The 18,489-nt window shown below is 43.8% G+C and overlaps 1 protein-coding gene across 3 annotated transcripts; it reads right to left on the bottom strand.

Annotated features, from left to right (window-relative positions):
* Positions 1 to 80: 80 nt before the first annotated feature.
* AURKA (aurora kinase A) lies at positions 81 to 18,479 on the bottom strand. 3 transcript variants are annotated; one of them, XM_088026809.1, is made up of 9 exons: positions 18,274 to 18,479; positions 14,520 to 14,566; positions 11,571 to 11,850; positions 9,983 to 10,037; positions 8,307 to 8,495; positions 7,279 to 7,417; positions 3,697 to 3,845; positions 949 to 1,123; positions 81 to 821 (listed from the first exon to the last, which is right to left on the bottom strand). In XM_088026809.1, exons 2-9 carry the CDS (start codon positions 14,559 to 14,561, stop codon positions 636 to 638), a joined length of 1,215 nt encoding a protein of 404 aa, XP_087882935.1. In that variant the 5' UTR covers positions 14,562 to 14,566; positions 18,274 to 18,479; the 3' UTR covers positions 81 to 635. The 3 variants fall into 3 exon arrangements, with proteins under 3 accessions (XP_087882935.1, XP_027944941.2, XP_087882936.1); XM_028089140.2 differs by having other exon boundaries at positions 8,307 to 8,498; positions 18,274 to 18,477; XM_088026810.1 differs by lacking the exons at positions 14,520 to 14,566; positions 18,274 to 18,479 and adding an exon at positions 10,773 to 10,884 and having other exon boundaries at positions 8,307 to 8,498; positions 11,571 to 11,686.
* Positions 18,480 to 18,489: the final 10 nt, after the last annotated feature.

Consider the following 18,489-nt stretch of genomic DNA (forward strand, 5'->3'; position numbering starts at 1 on the left):
AAAACCTCAAAACCATGAAATAATAAGCCCTTTAACATTTAGAAGGAGCTGCGACAGGTCTAATCTAGCCAGCCCCAAGATGAAGGTAGAGCACATGTTTCTATTTCAGTCTCGGAGGAGATGAGGAGGACTCACTAGCCAGGCAGAGGTGTGGGACATGGAGCACAGTCCTAAAGGGAAGCCATGGAAAGAAAGGTAAAAGTCTATACAAAAATCTTTATTTTAACATTTAAAAGAAAGAATCACATGTTCATCCTGACAGCTTTCCCAGGCTTGGCCACCCAATAAGTTACACACACACGAAGGTACTTGGAAGGTTATTGCACGCCTCTGTCACTGATGAGTCACAGTGATGTGGCCACTCTCCCCACAGTCAGACCCCGAGCCTGTCCTCCCTCCACCAGGAGGCCTCACTCGTACCAGGCTGTGGGGAGGCTCCAGGTGGACCTCGGCTCTGGATTGTGAAGCTAGTGACATAGCCACACTTCCTGTGGCTACCTTCACTCCAGAGCACAGTGTTCACTGAAGGGGACTCTTGGGTGGGGAGGCCGAGGCAGCGCCCTCGGGCACGGGCAGGCCTGTTCCTGACACCATACAGCAGCCCTGCCTCTCAGATTCCTCCCCCTGCACCATTCTTAAGAGTGTTTGCTAGTTGATTCTTTGCTTTTTTGGCTACTTGATGGTTTTGATGAATTTGCTGTGATCCAGGGGTGCTCAAGTACTTCTTTGAGAGTTGGCCTTTGGCTGGGATTATGTTTCAACAGTCTTGAAATGAGGTCCCTGGCTCCCTCCGGCATGAAGTCAGGGAATGTGAACTCAACCTGGAGTACAATAAGTTGACAGTCACAAAACGCAGCTTAGAGACAACAGTAGAAATAGCTCACAGCCATAGTTAAAGCTGAGAAGAATTCTACAAGAAGCAATGGATCATTTCTCATTAGGTCTTACCCGCGATATTCTTTTGTAGGTCTCTTGGTATGTGCTTGCCTCAAAAGGAGGCTTTCCAACTAGAAATTCATAGCAAAGAACCCCAAGGCTCCAGAGATCCACCTTCTCATCATGCATTCGGCCTTCAATCATCTCTGGGGGCAAGTAATCCAGGGTGCCACAGAGGGTGGTTCTCCTAAAAATAGAGGAAGGCTCAGGTTGGTATGCTTCTGTTTGTATGAGCACAAGAGCGGCTAAATGTCATTAACAATGACACTGACATTGAGCGCTCTTCCTAGGCCACATCCTGTGCTATGAAGCAGGTACTATTTAAATCCACGGTTTCAGGGGCGCCTGGGTGGCTCAGTTGGTTGTGTCCGACTCTTGATTTCGACAACTCAGATCATGATCTCAGGGTCATAAGATCGAGCCCTGAGTCGCACTCTGTGCCAAGCAGGGAGTCAGCTTGAGATTCTTTCTCTCCCTCTCCCTCTGCTCCTCCCCACCCACATGCTCACACGCGTGTGTACATGCTCTCTTAAATGAATCTAAAAAAAAATAAATCCCCCGTTTTAGACAGAAAACAGATTGAGAGAGATGTGCAGCATCACACAGCTAGCAACCAAGCCACACCCCAAAGTTGTCCAACCCCAGAACCTTCTTAAAATGATCTACAATATAAGAAACTTAAAGAGTCACTTCTATATAAAAGCAGCCATGAAAGTTCTCTGTAAATAGTTTGGAGTTCCATATTTGTTTTTATATTACAGATAGGTTCAGAAGCTTAAGAGCCAGGTGACATGAGTGACAAACTAAAAACTGTCCCACTGTGAAAGCACTAGCTTTGGCCTCTGATACACCACCGGTACCAAAGAGACTTAAATTTGGGGGTGACCTATGAGGTATTCTTGCCAAAAATACTGTGTAGGCCCTTCGACCTACTTCCAGTTCTCAGCAATTACAGAGGATGAAGGACCAAGTGACACCATTTTGGGTCATTTTAAATTGTGGGACAATTGGTCTAAATTTAGACCAAAGAAACATAATCAAATACAACGCATGGATGGACCTTAGTTGGATTCTGACTTAAAGAGCTCTAAAATTTTGTGGCCAACTGGGGAACTCAGAACATGGACTAAAAAAATATAACAAGGCTGTTAATTTTCTTAGGAGTGATAATGGTTATGATTATAAGGACAACATCCTTATTTTTAGGAGATACATACTCAAGTGCTCAGAGAAGGAAGCATGAGGTCTGCAACTTATTTTTGAAGGTTCACCAAAAAAAAAAAAAAAAAAAAAACAGACACCACCAAATATGGCAACTGTGTGGCCATACATAGGGCAAATGTTACCACCTGCTGAATGCAGGCTCTAGATACACAGCTGAGCAGTCAACCACCCATTCGGCATTTCTGTATGCTTGAGTTTTTAACAAGGAAGGCTGGAAATAAGCGGAGGGTGGCAAACATTGAACTAGGAGCAAACACCACGTAGGTTTCTATTGCTTTCTATCAGTTATTCTTTGCCATTGGCTCTTCTAGGGGGTCATGCTGAGGCCAGTCACCATGCCCAGCACCCACAGAGTACATATGAATGCACTCAACTCAGTCATGACCTGCGGCCTGGGATGAAGGAGCTACCTCTCCAGACTTCTATCCCCGCAGCACCACTGAGATGGTGGAAATGGCCTGAGTCAGAGGGTTCTCGAACAACACCACACCTGGGAGCTCTTACAGTTGCTCGTGTCAGGGAGGTGGGGCAAAGAGAGCATCAGCATGTACACAGCTTAATCCTTTCTGAAAAGGACACTGATCTTTCCCATCACATGACCCCGTTGGACAGGTTAAAGTCCAAGTGAGCCCTGCAACTGCACAAAGCCTACAATTCCTCATTGTTGTTTGCCTCCCTAGATGCCAACAGCTCCCACCTAGCGACAACCGGCTTAAAAAAACAGGGAGGGACTACAACAGATTTATGCATTGCTGCAACAATTAGAAGTGATCTAGCAAAAATAAAGCTCCCCACCCCCACCATGTCACCTATTTTAGGCTATACGATTTTTAACTGTATTTAAGTATTATAGCTGTAATTTTTAAGTCCTATTTCAAAGTTGACAAACATATCAGTAGATGTTTTTAATGCTCTACCTCACATGAGGCTTCAAAAGCTTAATTAAACCCAAATTAAAACAGTATTTTAACTCTTGTTTGCAAAGTTAAGATTTAAATTGTTTCATTAGATTTCTCTGTGTGAAGAGGGGACAAGAAAGGACTCCGCTGTTGACAAAAGCAGACCACAGAGAATCTTAACCACTATGCTGAAAGTTCTATCGAAACCAATCTGGTTTTGGAAATTCCCCCAAAGAACTGTGTTCTCAGCTCCAGATCTGTGGGCGCTACACCCTGGAACTGGTCTCCTGTCCAGGAAGCAGCAGAGTGCCGTTTCCCCGCCCCACTGCAGGCAACACCACCTACACACATCCTACACTTCCTTGGTCACATACTTGTGACATAGGTCCCCTTCATTAGCCTCTAAGGACATGAAGCATCTTTAACCCAGGCCTAGGACACATTAAAAAGCCTCAAAATAGTTGCAGAATAAAACGTTCTCAAAGACACTTCTATCAGGTCTATGTTACTCCAAGTATGTGCATCAGTTACCTGCCCCGATTCCACACATCTATGCTTCAGTATTTTTCTATTTAGTTCCTGAAAGCCCCCAAGGCTTTTGCTAAACTAAGTAAGTTCCACCTCTGAAGTTACATACCTGGAGGATGGAGCATGTACTGACCACCCAAAATCTGCAATCTTAAGCTCTCCAGCCGATCCAAGGAGTAGGTTCTCTGGCTTAATGTCTCTATGAATGACTCTCTTTGAGTGACAGTAGGACAGGGCATCTGCCAACTCTGTGATATACTATTTAAAAAAATAAAGTATGGAAAGTCTGTATCTTATATTTTATGTAACACAATTTTAGACATCTCTTCTGAAAGGAAACCCAACACAGATTTTGTAGATTGAGGCAAAAGCTAGAAACAATTGAAGACTCTTAAAAAAAAAAAAATTGAACCAAATTAGTGTTTAGCATAAAATACAAGTTATCCCATACTAAGTTATTTATTTGCTAATACAGCAGATAGGATATCGGAAATAGAGGAAAAACTGATTAGCTAGAACTCATCACCACATGGCAATTTATGGCCTAGTAGCAACGAATTACGATAATACTGAGAAACCAGCACCAATTAGGGAGTCAGACATGTAAACAATTAAAAAACGGATTTTTAAAAAAACTTGCAAAAGTAGTCAATTCCCATTTATAAAACCAAGATCAGGGGTTTCTGGGTGGCTCAGTTGGTTAAGCGTCGGCTTTCAGCTCAGGCCATGATCCCAGGGTCCTGGGATGGAGCCCTGTGTGAGGCTCCCTGCTCCTCCCTCTCCCCCCAGAGCCCCCTCCCCAGCTCATGCTCATGCTCTAATAAAATCTTAAAAAAAAAAAAAAAAAAAGAGCTAGTAGTTAAAGCTGAGCTCTTCAGCACCTACTTCGTCCACACCTCCCATATCAGACTGTGAATATGGGTAAAGATCCCTAATATTTCTCTACAGCCAGTTTTATTTGAATAAATCAGAAAAGGGAAACAAGAGTGTATAAACATTCATTCTAAGTACTAGGGAATCTAGAAAGAGCCAAGCTCTTCTTTCCAATAACTCTGTGCTTAGATCAACATGAACTCCGTCTGCATTAAAGAGTAGTAGTTTAAGTATTAATTGCCAATTAAATAAGACAATTAGGTTAGCTAATATTTAAAAAGTAAAATGAGCTCTTTCCGCCATCTTTCTGTGCGGCCGTAATGGTGCACACGAATGTCCTGGCAGATGCTCTCAAGAGCACTAACAATGCTGAGGAGAGAGGCAAACGCCAGGTTCTTATTAGGCCGTGCTCCAAAGCCATCGTCCGGTTTCTCACTGTGATGATGAAGCATGGTTACATTGGCGAATTTGAAATCCTGATGATCACAGAGCAGGGAAGATTGTTGTGAACCTCACGGGCAGGTTAAACAAGTGTGCAGTGATCAAGCCCCAGATTCAATGTACAACTGAAAGATCTAGAAAAATGGCAGAATAACCTGCTCCCGTTCCACCAGTTTGGTTCCATTGTACTGACAACCGCAGCTGGCATCATGGACCATGAAGAACCAAGACGAAAACACACAGGAGGGAAAATCCTGGGATTCTTTTTCTAGGGATGTAATACATACTTGCAAATAAAATGCCTCGATGGAAAAAAAAAAGTAAAATGAATCTATTTCTACTTATCCAAAAAGCAAATACTTAAGTATAAAATGTCTTATTGCTGAGACACGACCAAAGGGTCATTCACCAATAGTGCTGTGATTTCAAAAGTACAACCACCTGAAAGAAATGCCATTTAAATCAACGCCCCTACTCTCCAGAAACAGAAGGCAGAGTAAATACCAATCATCTGCCAAGTCAACAAAGACCCGCCCAAAGACCCTTTACTTCTTCAAACAAGTAATTTCATTCAAATAAAGTAGCGTAATCCAGAGGGGGGAAAAAACAAAAACCCAAAACAAAAACCTGATTATGTTGGACTTTAAGATTAGATCCAGGTAAAGAGAATGAAAAGACAAGCCACAGGCAGGGAGAAAACCTTTATAAAACACACGGGATAAAGGACTGGTCTCCAAAATATACAAGAACTCTTAAAACTCAAAACGACCAAAACCCAATTGAAAATGGGCAAAAAACCTGACAGACACCTCAAAGATGATACACATATGGCAAATAAACACATGAAAAGATGCTCATCTTTTGTGACTTGAGAATTGCAAATTAAAACAATGAGGTACCATGTACACCTATGAGAAAGACTAAAATCCAAAAAACTGACAATACCAATCACTAGTGGAGGAGAACAGGAACACATTAATGGGGGGGAAGCAAAGACACTACATCTACTTTGGAAGACAGTTTAACAGTTGTTTTTTGTTTTGCTTTTTTACAAGGCTACACATGACCTTACTACACAAGCTAGTTTTCAAATCTGTTGAAAACTTATGTCCCACAAAAACATGCATGCAGATTTTTTTGTGCAGCTTTATTCATAATCACCAATAACTGGAAGCAACCAAGATGCCCTTCAACAGATAGAGGGATAAACTGAACTATGTCCATGCTGCAGAATATTATTCAGCAATAAAAATGAGCTACTGTGCTCACGCCCTAAAGGATACAGATGACCCTTAAATGCATATAATTGGTTCCCCCCCCCAGGGGTAACTGGTTAATTATTCTGATACCACTACACATGTACACTGGAACTGAATAATTAAGTGGTTGGTGGATGGTAGGATCCAGGTTTTTCAAGGTTGGACTGCGAGGCTACAGATAAATAAGTGGAAAAGGGTAGAATGATCCGTGTGGCACTGGACTCATGTTTTGCTTAACGTGGATACAAATGGATGAAACTATAGATATATGTATATACACGGATCAGGGTCCACATTATGTCCCTGTTCTGTCCACCGAGGGCCTGGGCAGAAGGGTCCACATTATGTCCCTGTTCTGTCCACCGAGGGCCTGGGCAGAAGGGTCCACATTATGTCCCTGTTCTGTCCACCGAGGGCCTGGACAGGATACTCCAGTAGCAATGAGCGTAGCTAGCACCCAGATCTTCGAGCAGCAAAATAAAGTAGTATGAGATTTTAATTCAAAGTATAAAATATCTGAGTCCACATTAATAAATGACTGGATAAATGAGAACAGACAAATCTCTGATGCAGAAGAATTCTAAATGATATATGCAGATAGAGGGAGAGGTGGGACACAACCCCCACCCCCTCTTCGGTGTGGGCGGTGCGGGGAAGAGCACAGTATGGAAAGAGAGAAACTTCCCAGGGGAGAAACCTAACGAGCGTGACCTCAGCCAGGTCACCAAGGCCAACACCCTCAGTGATAAGCCAGGTTTCTAGTAAGGACCACACTAATGGACGATGAACAGGAGAAAAGAAGTCTGTACTATCTCTACATTCTCAAAACCCAAAACTATTCTAAAACTATTTTTTTAAAAAGAGGGCAACTTTTCATATATACATTTCCACAAAAAAACAGCTGTGGAAACAAACCAGCCATAGTATTCCACCTGGTACCCAAATTTACCTGTACATATAGTTCAACTAAGGTATTCTGATTCTTTCATTCAAAGACCTGATCCCACTGAGCTCTCTTTCCTAAGATAAAACCCACTGGACTATAATGAAAGGCACACTGCTATGTAGGACAGGAATACAGTAAACAGTATTAGCCGGGACAATAAATGAAAACTTACAGTAGCAGTTCTCTGCTCATCAAACTTTGACAGTTTCTGAAGTTCTCTGTAGACAGCTCCGAGAGGTGCATACTCTAGAATTAGGTAAACTCTGGTGGCATCATGGAAATAACCATACAGTCTGAGAATATTTGGATGCCTGCAACAAAGGATGAATACTCTAACACCTGGTTTTGGAAAAAATACAAAAATATGTACTAACTACTAATCAAACCCCTTATGTAAAACTAGTGAAAATTGGTTCTGGTCACAGACCACCCCACCGCACCCCTCACCTACTTGAGAATCTGAAACTACAGACCTACTTGGGGGGAAAAAAAAATACAGGCATCTGCAGTCAGTTGGCAAACATTACAAGGTATTAATGGACCTCAGGTTTAGTTAAGACTATTTCCTTCCCTCGGGCCATCTTTATTCTTAGGGGGAAAAAATTCAGCTAAATGTTAATTCTCTGCACGTTAGAGAAAGAGAGACATGGCATCCCCACAGCAGTTTGATCCCCAAACACTAGGAGACACAACTTCAAAGCAGTGTTGGGCAGGAGAGGTGGGCTGCTGAGGACTTCGGGCAGCTGAGAACACCGCCCAGGACGGCAGCCTTCAGCTCCCGTCAGCTGTTACCAGGGAAGGATACAGGCCTGATGCAGACAGGTTTGTCAGTATGAACGGCTAATTCAAGTCTGAAAAAAAAAATACTGGAAGCAAAAAAAGAAAAGAAAAAGACCCACTGGCCAAAGTCAACCTGCAGAGGCTGCCAGTTTGCAACCTCTGCTTAGAGCTCAGAAGTATCATTCCCCTCAATTATGCACACACAGACACACACACACATTTGACTCATGTACGTAAGTCATTAACAAAGCACAAACCTCCAAGTGATTTTTCAGGACGACAGCACTTGTCTAGATAAATCCTTGAAAAATGACGAATTAAATCACTCTTTGCAGTCCTACAGAGCAGGCCTTCCACTGTTTAACTCTTTGTAATTAAGTTCTGCAGCACATTCTTTTGAACATCAATCTGGAAACTTACCTAAGGTGGGACTGTATTTCTACTTCTCTTCTCAGCTGATGCTCAACTCCTGCTTTCTCCAGTTGAGCTTTAAATAATACTTTAAGAGCCAGGATAAACTTGCTTTGCTTTTCTCTTGCCAAGTAAACATTACCAAACTTTCCTTTACCCAGTGGACGACCAATTTCAAAATCTTCCAAAGCCCACTGCCTTCTAGGAAAAAATTTGAACATTTTAAAATGCAAAGATTATCTAACAGTTTATTAAGGAGTTGTGGATGTACCTATAAATAATTTTATATTTGAAGTTGTATTCAGTATGTACTTCAGCAAGAACCAAGCCAATAACCACCATATGTGAGTCTCCAGACATTAAAGCCCCACTCCCCCATCTGCCAACGACTTAAGTCAGTGACAAGGAACAATCTGGACTTTTAGAGCTGAAGACTAATGCAAAGTGTCCCAAGGCACTACTACACTCTGAATTACAGACCTATTACCACCACCACTGAAGACCACAGGGAAGGTTAGGTAAGTAACTGGAAGAAGTCTTCAGAACTCTAACAGCAGCTTCCTCCTCCATCCCAGAGATGCTAACTCTCTGCGGTGGAGAACCACCCGGATAAAGCAAGTGGGATGGGTCCTACAGGGTAGGGGGCGAGAACCACTGGATTTAGATTCTCAGCTGCTATTACAGGAGCAGCTAAAGCAAAAAAGGCTGTGGGTCCATTCCTGGCTCCTCCTACTGTATTCTAGACATAACATTCTACATTCTAGAGTCTAGACAGTCCAGAAATTGAGAGCAGACTCTTGGAAAATACCTGGGGAAGATATGAAGAATACTTCAATTGATAGTGTCAAAATATTCAGAGTCATATATACATGTGTCTTTAGTTTTGTAACATGACTGCCTTTTGTTTAACAAACTTGCTCTTTTGTATAAGAATAGAAATAAATATAGAAACATACCTAAACTCTACCTAGTGGTTACTTCTGAGGGTAGAGAGAAACTTATTTTACACATTTCTGTAACAGATTCATACAAGTTTTGTTTTGTTTTTTTAAGATTTTATTTATTTGACAGAGAGAGAGAGCGCACAAGGAGGCAGAGAGACAGGCAGAGGGAGAGGGAGAAGCAGGCTCCCCGCCGAGCAGGGAGCCTGATGTGGGGCTCGATCCCAGGCCCCTGGGATCATGACCTGAGCCGAAGGCAGCCACTTAACCAACCGACCCACCCAGGTGCCCCAGCAAGTTTTTTTCTAAATTTGGAAAGCAATAAGAAAAGCTTGAGTCCCTAGTAAACATCATTAAAATTCCTTTTATTTTTTTCTTTTGAAAGGTTAGAATTTGGGAAGATTTATATTTTGAGTGAAAATATAAGACCTTTTTATTTTTTAACGCGTTCCCATAATTAAACTTGCAATGGTGTATTCTAATAGAATGATAGCACAGGACTTTGTAAATAGGATAAAGCTTACTTTTTTTTTTTTAAGATTTTATTTATTTATTTGAGAGAAAGAGAGAGAGACAGCAAGAGAGGGAACACAAGCAGGGGAAGTGGGAGAGGGAGAAGCAGGCTCCCCGCTGAGCAGGGAGCCCGATGGATGCGGGGCTCAATCCCAGGACCCTGAGAGATCATGACTTGAGCTGAAGGCAGTCACTTAACCAACTGAGCCACCCAGGAGCCCCAAAGCTTACTTTTTTGATTCTTCATTTTTCTGTTTTGTTGCCAGTTCCTTTTCAGAATTATTTCCTATATAGAATAAATTTAAAAATCTGTTTTTAGAATAACTACAATTATTTTAGAATAACTATAAGTAATTAAAAACCTATGAACAGAAATGAAACAAAGAATGGTCACCAAAATATTAATGGTATGTCCAGAATGGTAGATCTGGGCTATTTTTAGTTTTCTTTATAGAAAAAAGATTATCACACCCTATCCTGACTCCTACCAGGTGAAATCTTTATAGATTTCTAGAGTAAAGATGAGCAGATACATATACAGCTAGGTCCTCTGAAAATTTAAAGACTCAAGACTATGCAGATTCTCCCTGAAGCTTGAGTTTCCAAATGAAGGGCCTCTAAAGCAGAAATGCCAAAATCTCCATCCATGATATGCCCCCACTCATCAGCTTTTCCCCCACTAGGTGGGCTAGTCCACCGTCCATACGTATGTATGTACAAGTTATCAACGACGTGCATCAAAACATAAACCAACCACCTTTCTTCCACTAGATTAGCTGCCAGGGAGAAATATAAAAATAGAAGCCACGGAGTCAGCGAAATGTACAATAAACAAATTGCACAACAGGGTGAAGTCACCAGAGGCTCTATAGGACATTTCCACTTCCAACTCCAGCAGCAGCAGGGTACGCTCTGCTCAGATACCTGAATGCGGGCCCCAACTGGTTTCTCCCTCCATGCTTCATGCTTCACTATCTCCATTAATGCCATCACTATGACCACCACCCTATGACCAGTTTACCGCCCAGGTCTATCCTGTCTGCATCCTCAGTGAGCACTCGAATTTGCCTGCACTTCTCCATCCTGGCTGTGTCTGAGGGTAAGTGAATGCTTCTGAGTCTCCGCTTCCTCGTCTGTAAAACAGAGTTAATAACAGACTCCCTTCACAGTGGTTCTTCCGAGGACTGAATGAGACAACATGGATGAAGGAAGCACTTCTCCTGAGTGTGAGCATGCAAAGCTGGTAAATAGTAACTATTAATATCCACCCTGCTCCACCCAGTTCAGGCTGCTACCGTCTTTGACCTAATCCCCAGCAGCCTGCCTCCTGTCTGCTACCCCAAAGGGCACCGTCACTATCTTCCACTTCATTCCACACATCCAGAGGAAGCTTCTTTCTAAAGGCCAGCTCCTCCTCTGCTTAAAAACCTTTCAGCAATCTCCCCATTCACAGGGGATGAAGCCCCACTCCACGACATAGCCACAGTGCCCACCGTGACCTTACCCCACGGCCTCAGTCCATCCAAGTCCATCCACTTGCCTGACTGCCCTCCACACTCCCAGCCTTGGAACTTTTCAGTTCCTCAAGCATATCAGGAGGATAGGAATCAGCTCTCCATCCTGGGCACAGGGCTGGCCCACAGGAGACACAGCTACTTCAACCTGACATGAGATTCTCCCCCCATCCGCAATAAAAAAAGATGTAAATGCAAGGGCTCCGAACAATAAATGCAAGTCTATTCACTTGCCACTACCCCTTTTTTTAAGCAACTAAAATAAATAATAACTATCCAATAGAAGTCTCAAAAAGCTGATTTACCAGGGGCTGATGATGACGGCTGCTCATTCTTTTGGGTATTATTCAGTGGCCTAGAGACAGGACGGGGAACACTGGTTGCCTGCAATTGCTTCTGCTTCAGATTCTGAACTGGTTTATGGCTGGAGATGAGCTTTTGTGCTTGTAGAGGAATTCGCTGGGAGGAATTTGAAGGACACAAGACCCGCTGGGCCTGGCCACTATTCGTAGATAACGGATTCTGAGAAGGAATTTGCTGAGTCACCGGAACACGTTTTGGGCCATCACCGAGTGCAATTGTAGTCTAGGTTGGGAGGGAAAAATAAATTTCATGTCTTCGTCAACAAAAGCTCAGTATTTTGAGAATTTCACAGTCTATTTTCTAGTATAACAAAACACTGAAGGTCACTGATAACCCATGGAAGGGGAAAGCTATTTTCATCAGCACTCCCAGAGGATATGGTTAATATACAGCTGAAAGGAATACCTGAAGGATACCTCCCACGCACCCCAACACCCCACCCCTAAACATCATGCTCCCATAAATAAATGTTCATTAACTAAACTTGCATCTGAAGAGGGAGACATCACTTTCCAAGAATTCTCAATGACTTGGAAAAAGCACAATAACTTGCAAAAAGCACAATACAGAAACTTTATACCAAAATTCCAATTCCATTGAAATTTCTTTGGCAATACCGTATAGACGTTTAGGAAAAAAAGACAAAAGAAATACGTCAAAATATTTAACAGTAGTTATCTTCGAGTCAAGATGTTTTAGAAGACAGTCTGAGAGCCGCGTGGGTGGCTCCATCAGTTAAGCGTCTGCCTTCGGCTCAGGTCATGATCCCGGGGTCCCGGGTTCAAGCCCAGCATCGCGGGAGCCCGCTTCTCCCTATCTCTCTGCCTGCTGCTCCCCCTGCTTGTGCTCTGTCCAATAAATAAATAAAACCTTTAAAAAAAAAAGTCTGAATTTTTGCATATTCCAGATTTTCCACAAAATACTTATTACTATTAATTATTTACTAATGTTTCATTGTCCCAAGTACTTACAAAATGGGTCTGAGCCAAAAGAACTATGGCTAAGAGGAAACAAACAGGTTCTTCGAAGAATTATGCCAAAAATTATTTACATGCCTGTAAGTAGGGGATCACAAGCTTAAAAAATAGTTAATTCTAAGACTGAACTAATCAAACTAAACTTCCTCCAACTTCAATGGAGGAAATTTCCTCATAAACGAAGGAACAAGGCTGGCAAGGGAAGCCTCAGAGTGCCTCACAAGAGACAGTTTCCAACTTCCAAGTAAAAAGTCAATTACTTCTGAAATTAGCAATGTCCACAACACAGTAGGCATTCAGGCAGTGACAAACATTTTAAACAGCAGTCTTTTAAAATGATCTTTATCAGGGGCACTTGGGTGGCTCAGTCAGTTAAGCATCTGCCTTCAGCTCAGGTCATGATCTCAGGGTCCTGGGATTGGCAGTGTGGGGTTCCCTGCTCATGAGGGAGCCTGCTTCTCCCTGTCCCTCTGCCCCTCCCCCTGCTAGTGCGTGCTCAGTCTCTCAAATAAATAAAAGTTCTTTAAAAAAATAAATATAATGATGTATGATGACCAGCATAATAAAATAAAATTAAAAAAAATAAAATGATCTTTATCATAGAAATTGAGAATCAAACACAAGGACTCAAGTTAGCCTTTTTCTAATTGGTTATTTTAGACTTTCAGCCAGTAAAAAAAAAAAAAAAAGGTAAGTATCCATTTGTTCGAAAATGAAAACTTCTCACCCCGTCAGCATGGCTAAAGTCAAAAACACAAGAAAGTAGTGTTGACAAGGACGTGGAGAAAAAGGAACCCTCGTGCACTGTTGGTGGAAATGCAAACTGGGGCAGCCACTGTGGAAAACAGTATGGAGGGTCCTCAACAAGTTAAAAATAGGGGCACCTGGGTGGCTCAGGAGACTGGACGTCCAACTCTTGGTTTCAGCTCCAGTTGTAATCTCAGGAGGTCCTGATATCAAGCCCCAGGTTGGGCTCAGCCCTGAGTGTGAAACCTACTTAAGATTCTCTTTCTCTCTTCCTCTTCCATACCCTCCCCTCCCCCCGCCACACCCTGCTCATGCATGCTCTCTCTCTCAAAAAAAAAAAAAACCACGCACACACAAAAAACACAAACTTAAAAAAGAAAAACTTCTAAAAACAAGACACCCCCCCACACACCCAAATCAAGAAGGAAGATTTGTATTTTTATGCTGACTTCCTAGAAGGAATAAAATCTGGGGATTACTTATATTAAAGGATCTTTATATAAAGACTCATTCCCCCAGCTGCTCCACAAATATTCATAGACTAGGGGTCTTTCCTAGGTGAAGCCTTCCTGGATTCCAACCTAGCCCAATCTGAATTGAGCACCCCTTGGCAGAATTATTCAAGTCATTTCATATACACATATTTTATGAAGGCGTGGTACTGGCTCACATAACTCCCCCAAAGGGCTAAGCTCTTCAATGTCAAAGACCATGTGCTTTTCACCATTGTAATCCCTGCATCTGACACAGAACCTGGCTCAAAGTGGGCTCCCAGGAAATGGTCACCACAATGCAGCTTGACAGCCTCTGAGCTTACCATTCCCTGAATCGTGACCAGAACAAACTACGGCAAAGCAATTTCATTTCTGGTGAGCAAGGAAGCACAAGCAAGTATTAGGAACCTGTTGTGTACAGTATTATCCTACACACATTGGAGGAATGCAGATACTTAAACAGCTAGCTAGAAGACAAAGCAGAACAAAATAAAAGCTACAGTGACAATCCACAAAATGTTACTGAATGCCAGGAAAAGAGACTGACATCCAGGAATGTAGTAGAGAGTTCTAAAGTTACAATCCAAAGTAAAAGTGAGAAGAACTCCAGATATAAAACCAATCTCCATTGGGTTTTATAAATGTGATCGAGATTACAGATTACCCAATTTACCTTAAGAGGCCCTGCAATGCAGTTTTCTTTAGATCGGTCCATGATGCCTGAAAAGAAAAAGAACCATCTTTAATTTATACAAATCCTCATGCTTCCAAGTGCGGTTATGCTAGATCCGGATTATAGCTCCTGATGAAAAAGCCTCCACAACACAGAATTTCACACTTTTCCTTTGTCCAGATGAAGCTGGCCAGGGAGCCTTGTTTTCTCAGGTGACATAAGGGACAGGTGTGGGGCTTCCACCCTGCACTGCATCCCCTCCCCCAGCCCCCAGCTTCACTCCCCGAGTCCTCTCGTTCCACCAGCTTGTCTCTAAAGGATTACTTATCAGTGGCAGGAGCCTGCTTCCAACCCTGCTGCCTTTTAAAAGCAGGTCCTCTCTTCCCCATAACGGACTCTGGCTATGACAGCATCTCTCCCCTCACCCTTCAACAACAAAGCTCCAGAACAGTCATCCACACTCACCACATCCACCATTTCTCTCAGCCTCTAGCCCTCCCCCATCAGGATTTCATACCCAAGGGGCCAGCTCATGACTGACCTCTACTGTTACCAGATTGGTGTCCCACAGCAGCATTTCACAGGGTGGCTCTTTTCCCACTCCCAGCCTCTGCTAGCTTGCAGGGTGGTACCCCACGTCATCAGCTGTCCTACTGCAACCTCCTTTGCTCAATTAGCCTCACTTTTGCCAACTTTAAAGTCTGGGGTGACCTGGAATGAGTCCTTTGACCCCACTTCTTCATTCCTACCCTTCCTAGGGCACCCCTCATCCAGCACCAGTGCTTGAAACATCTTTAAGATGATGTGAATTTACATCTTCTACCCTAACCTCTCCTCTGACTGCCAGACTCCTACCTACCTGCTCAGTACCCCTAGAAAAGTCTGCCAAGCACCTCACTCCCAACACATCCAGAAAGAACCTCTTCTCTCCTCCTAGCTTTTCTTCCCCTCTGCTCTCAGGAGCAGCCTGAGCTTAGGCCCAGAAACACTTTCTTTTGCAGTTATCTTCATTCCCTATAGGAACTCATCCAGTTTCCTGGCTCTCAATACCATTCACAGGCTCAGGACCTCCAAACTTCCTTCTCCAGTCCAGACCTCTCCTGAACTACCACCTATGAAACATCTCCGCCTGTAATCAGAGGCCCCTCAATTTTAAATGTCTGAAACTGAATTCCTGCTCCCTCCCTACCCCCATCTGTCCAACCCTGTTCTCACAGATGTCCCCATCTCAGTTACTGGCAAACCCAGCCTGCCGGTTGCTTGGGTCAACTATCTTTTACACGGTGCTCCTTCAAACCCCACATCTAATCCATCAGCATATCTTGTAGGCTCTACCTTCAAAATCACTGCTCAGGACCTTTAATACCACCACCTGATCAAACCAATGCTCTCTCCCTTCAACTCTTTGCAACAGGCTTCCCATGATCACTCTGCTTCCACCCTTGCACCATTATGGTCCTTTCGCAAACTATTAAGTCAGCTACGCTGGTCCTTGGTTCAGAAGCCCCTCATGGTCCCTCAACTCAAATTCAAAATCCTACCTGCACAGACAGGCCTACAGTCTCACAGTATGGACCCTGACCACATTTCTGGCCTTATCTCCTCTTTTCTATTGCACACCAGCCATACAGGGCTTCTTTCTTTCCTCAAAGCGGTCCCCTGCCACAGGGCCTTTGAACTTCCCTCTACCCACTTGGCTCTTCTACTCACTTGGCTCCTCCCTCAAATAGAAGTCTGGGTTGCTCCTTCATTACATTCAAGTCTCCACTCAGATGTTTCCTTTCTGACCATCTTGCTCTTATCATGGCCCTTACTTAACATCTTACATAATATTACTTGTACTTGTTTACTTCTGCCTTCCCAGACAATATCCAGCTACCCGCTCAGTATCCCCAAGGAAAGTAAGCTCCATGAGAGCGAGGGCTTAGTCCCATTTTGTTTATGTTGCCTCCCCAGATCATGTCTGGTACATAGTTCCTACACCAGTGTTTGGGGAATGAGTTAATCCATTAAGAAAGCAAATCAATAATGCAAATAGTTTATAACACTTACTAAGCTCATACTGTGAGTCAGGCACAGCAATCTATCAAGTAAGTAGGACATAAACTCCAAGAGACAGAAACCTCTCTGTATTTTTCCTGCCCAGGTGCTCTGAATTCTAGAATCCAATCAGAAAGTGTCCCCCACCCCCACACTTTCACATCCATTTCACAAATAAGCAAATAACTCCACTTTGAAGACAGAACCACAGCTACAGAGGAAGGAGTCCTTATATCAAACAGGTTAGGAGAAATGACAGAAAGGAAAAAGGAGTTATAAGCTCGTGTTATGCAAACATTAATTTCACACATGCTCTAATGCTTTCTTCACTTTCCCTAACAATCACAAGCAGCAGACTAATGAGATCACACAGGCTTAAGGGCATTTATTCAATAATCGTCAACAGAAACTAGATATTTGCCCCAACTGAATATATTTTTCCTTCTCAGGGAGATGAATAATAACAAACAGGATGGAGTAAGATTCTGATCCAAAAATTCTGGAGAGCGCCCCGGGAAAATTGTTTCTCAAATGATTCCAGTCCACAGCCAGGTTCACATGACCCAATGACCTGCACAAGATTCCTGCAATTCAAGCCACATACTCATACTATTCTAAACAGGAAAACTGTTAAGATTATATAGCACTGTGCGTTTATAGACTTTTTCTTCATCAAACTTGCTAGTGTCTTAGGAACACATAGACTTAGAGGAGAGTGGGAATGAGTATGTGGCTGAAAAGTATCTGATTCAAAGAACAAGAGAGGTTAAGGAGAGAGGAGGAACCGTTAAAAGTCAAGGGCAGTAGCTCCATCTCCATCTGGAAGGTATTTGTTAGAAATGGAGACTCTCGGGCCCAACCACAGACCAAACAAAGCAGATCCTGCATTTTAACATCCCCAGACGTCTAGTACGCGCTGGTCTAGATCACTGGCTCTCCATGAAACATCAGAATCACCTGGGAAATTTGACAAACTACAGACACCTGAGTCCCCTAGGCCCGAGCGCTTCTGATTCATTAGGTGGGTCTACATTTTTCACAAGGACCCTCTGAAATCACGATAAACGCGGTCCAAGACCTGCGGCTTGAGAAGCACTAGCCAAAAAAAACCTCTTTGAGGAAGTTTTCGTTTAGTCCACACACTCATCCATTCAGGACAAGGGTCCTTCCTGGCTATTCTATCCAAAGGAGCCCCCGGTAAACCACACTACTGTTTTCTTTTGCAAGTTCTCCGGCCAGCTGGTCGTCTGGCGCCCCACCACCGCTAGAACGCAAACCCCCAGAGAGCAAAAGCCCTATTTTTTTTTCTTACCCAGGTGCTCACCGAATACGAGAACCCCATCAGAAAGCACCCCCACCCCATGGGGTGGGGCTCAACCCCATGCACTGCAGGCGTTTAGTAAACACCAAGTGGCATCTTACAGGGCGCCCCAGTACCCGCGAGCAGAGGGGAGGGCGCTGGGAAAGCACCGGGGGGCAGAGGAAGGGAGCGGGGAGGATGCAGGTGGGGAGAGGAAGAGAAGGACTGAGGCGGACCGAGGAGGACCAAAGTGGGGACGGGGCACCGAGGCAGGCCTCGCCCCGACTCTTCCCTGCCGGCCCCGCGGCCCCACCGCCCTCTTCCTTCCCACCCGTCCCGCCGCCCGCTAAAAAGCCACCCAGGCCCGCCGCCCTCGCCCACCCGTCTCACAGAGCTGTCCCAGACTCTACGAACCCGTCGACTCCCGCCTCTGACCCAAAGCGGCCAGTCCTCCCGAGAGCTCAACCGTTAAGATTCAAAGTCTTCATTTTAAATAGGAGTTAAACCCTCTAATCTGAAAGCTGATTGGCCTGGGCTAGAGAGGCGCTGCCTTTTGATTGGTTCACAGCCAACCGGACGGCTTGAGTCCCGTCCAAGGCGGTGACAGCGCGCAGGCGCATTTGCCCGGTA

Source organism: Eumetopias jubatus, unplaced genomic scaffold (genome assembly GCF_037043125.1).
Source record: "Eumetopias jubatus isolate StellerSeaLion01/CBP00866 unplaced genomic scaffold, mEumJub1_p1.0 scaffold_9, whole genome shotgun sequence".
Lineage (NCBI taxonomy): Eukaryota > Metazoa > Chordata > Mammalia > Carnivora > Otariidae > Eumetopias > Eumetopias jubatus.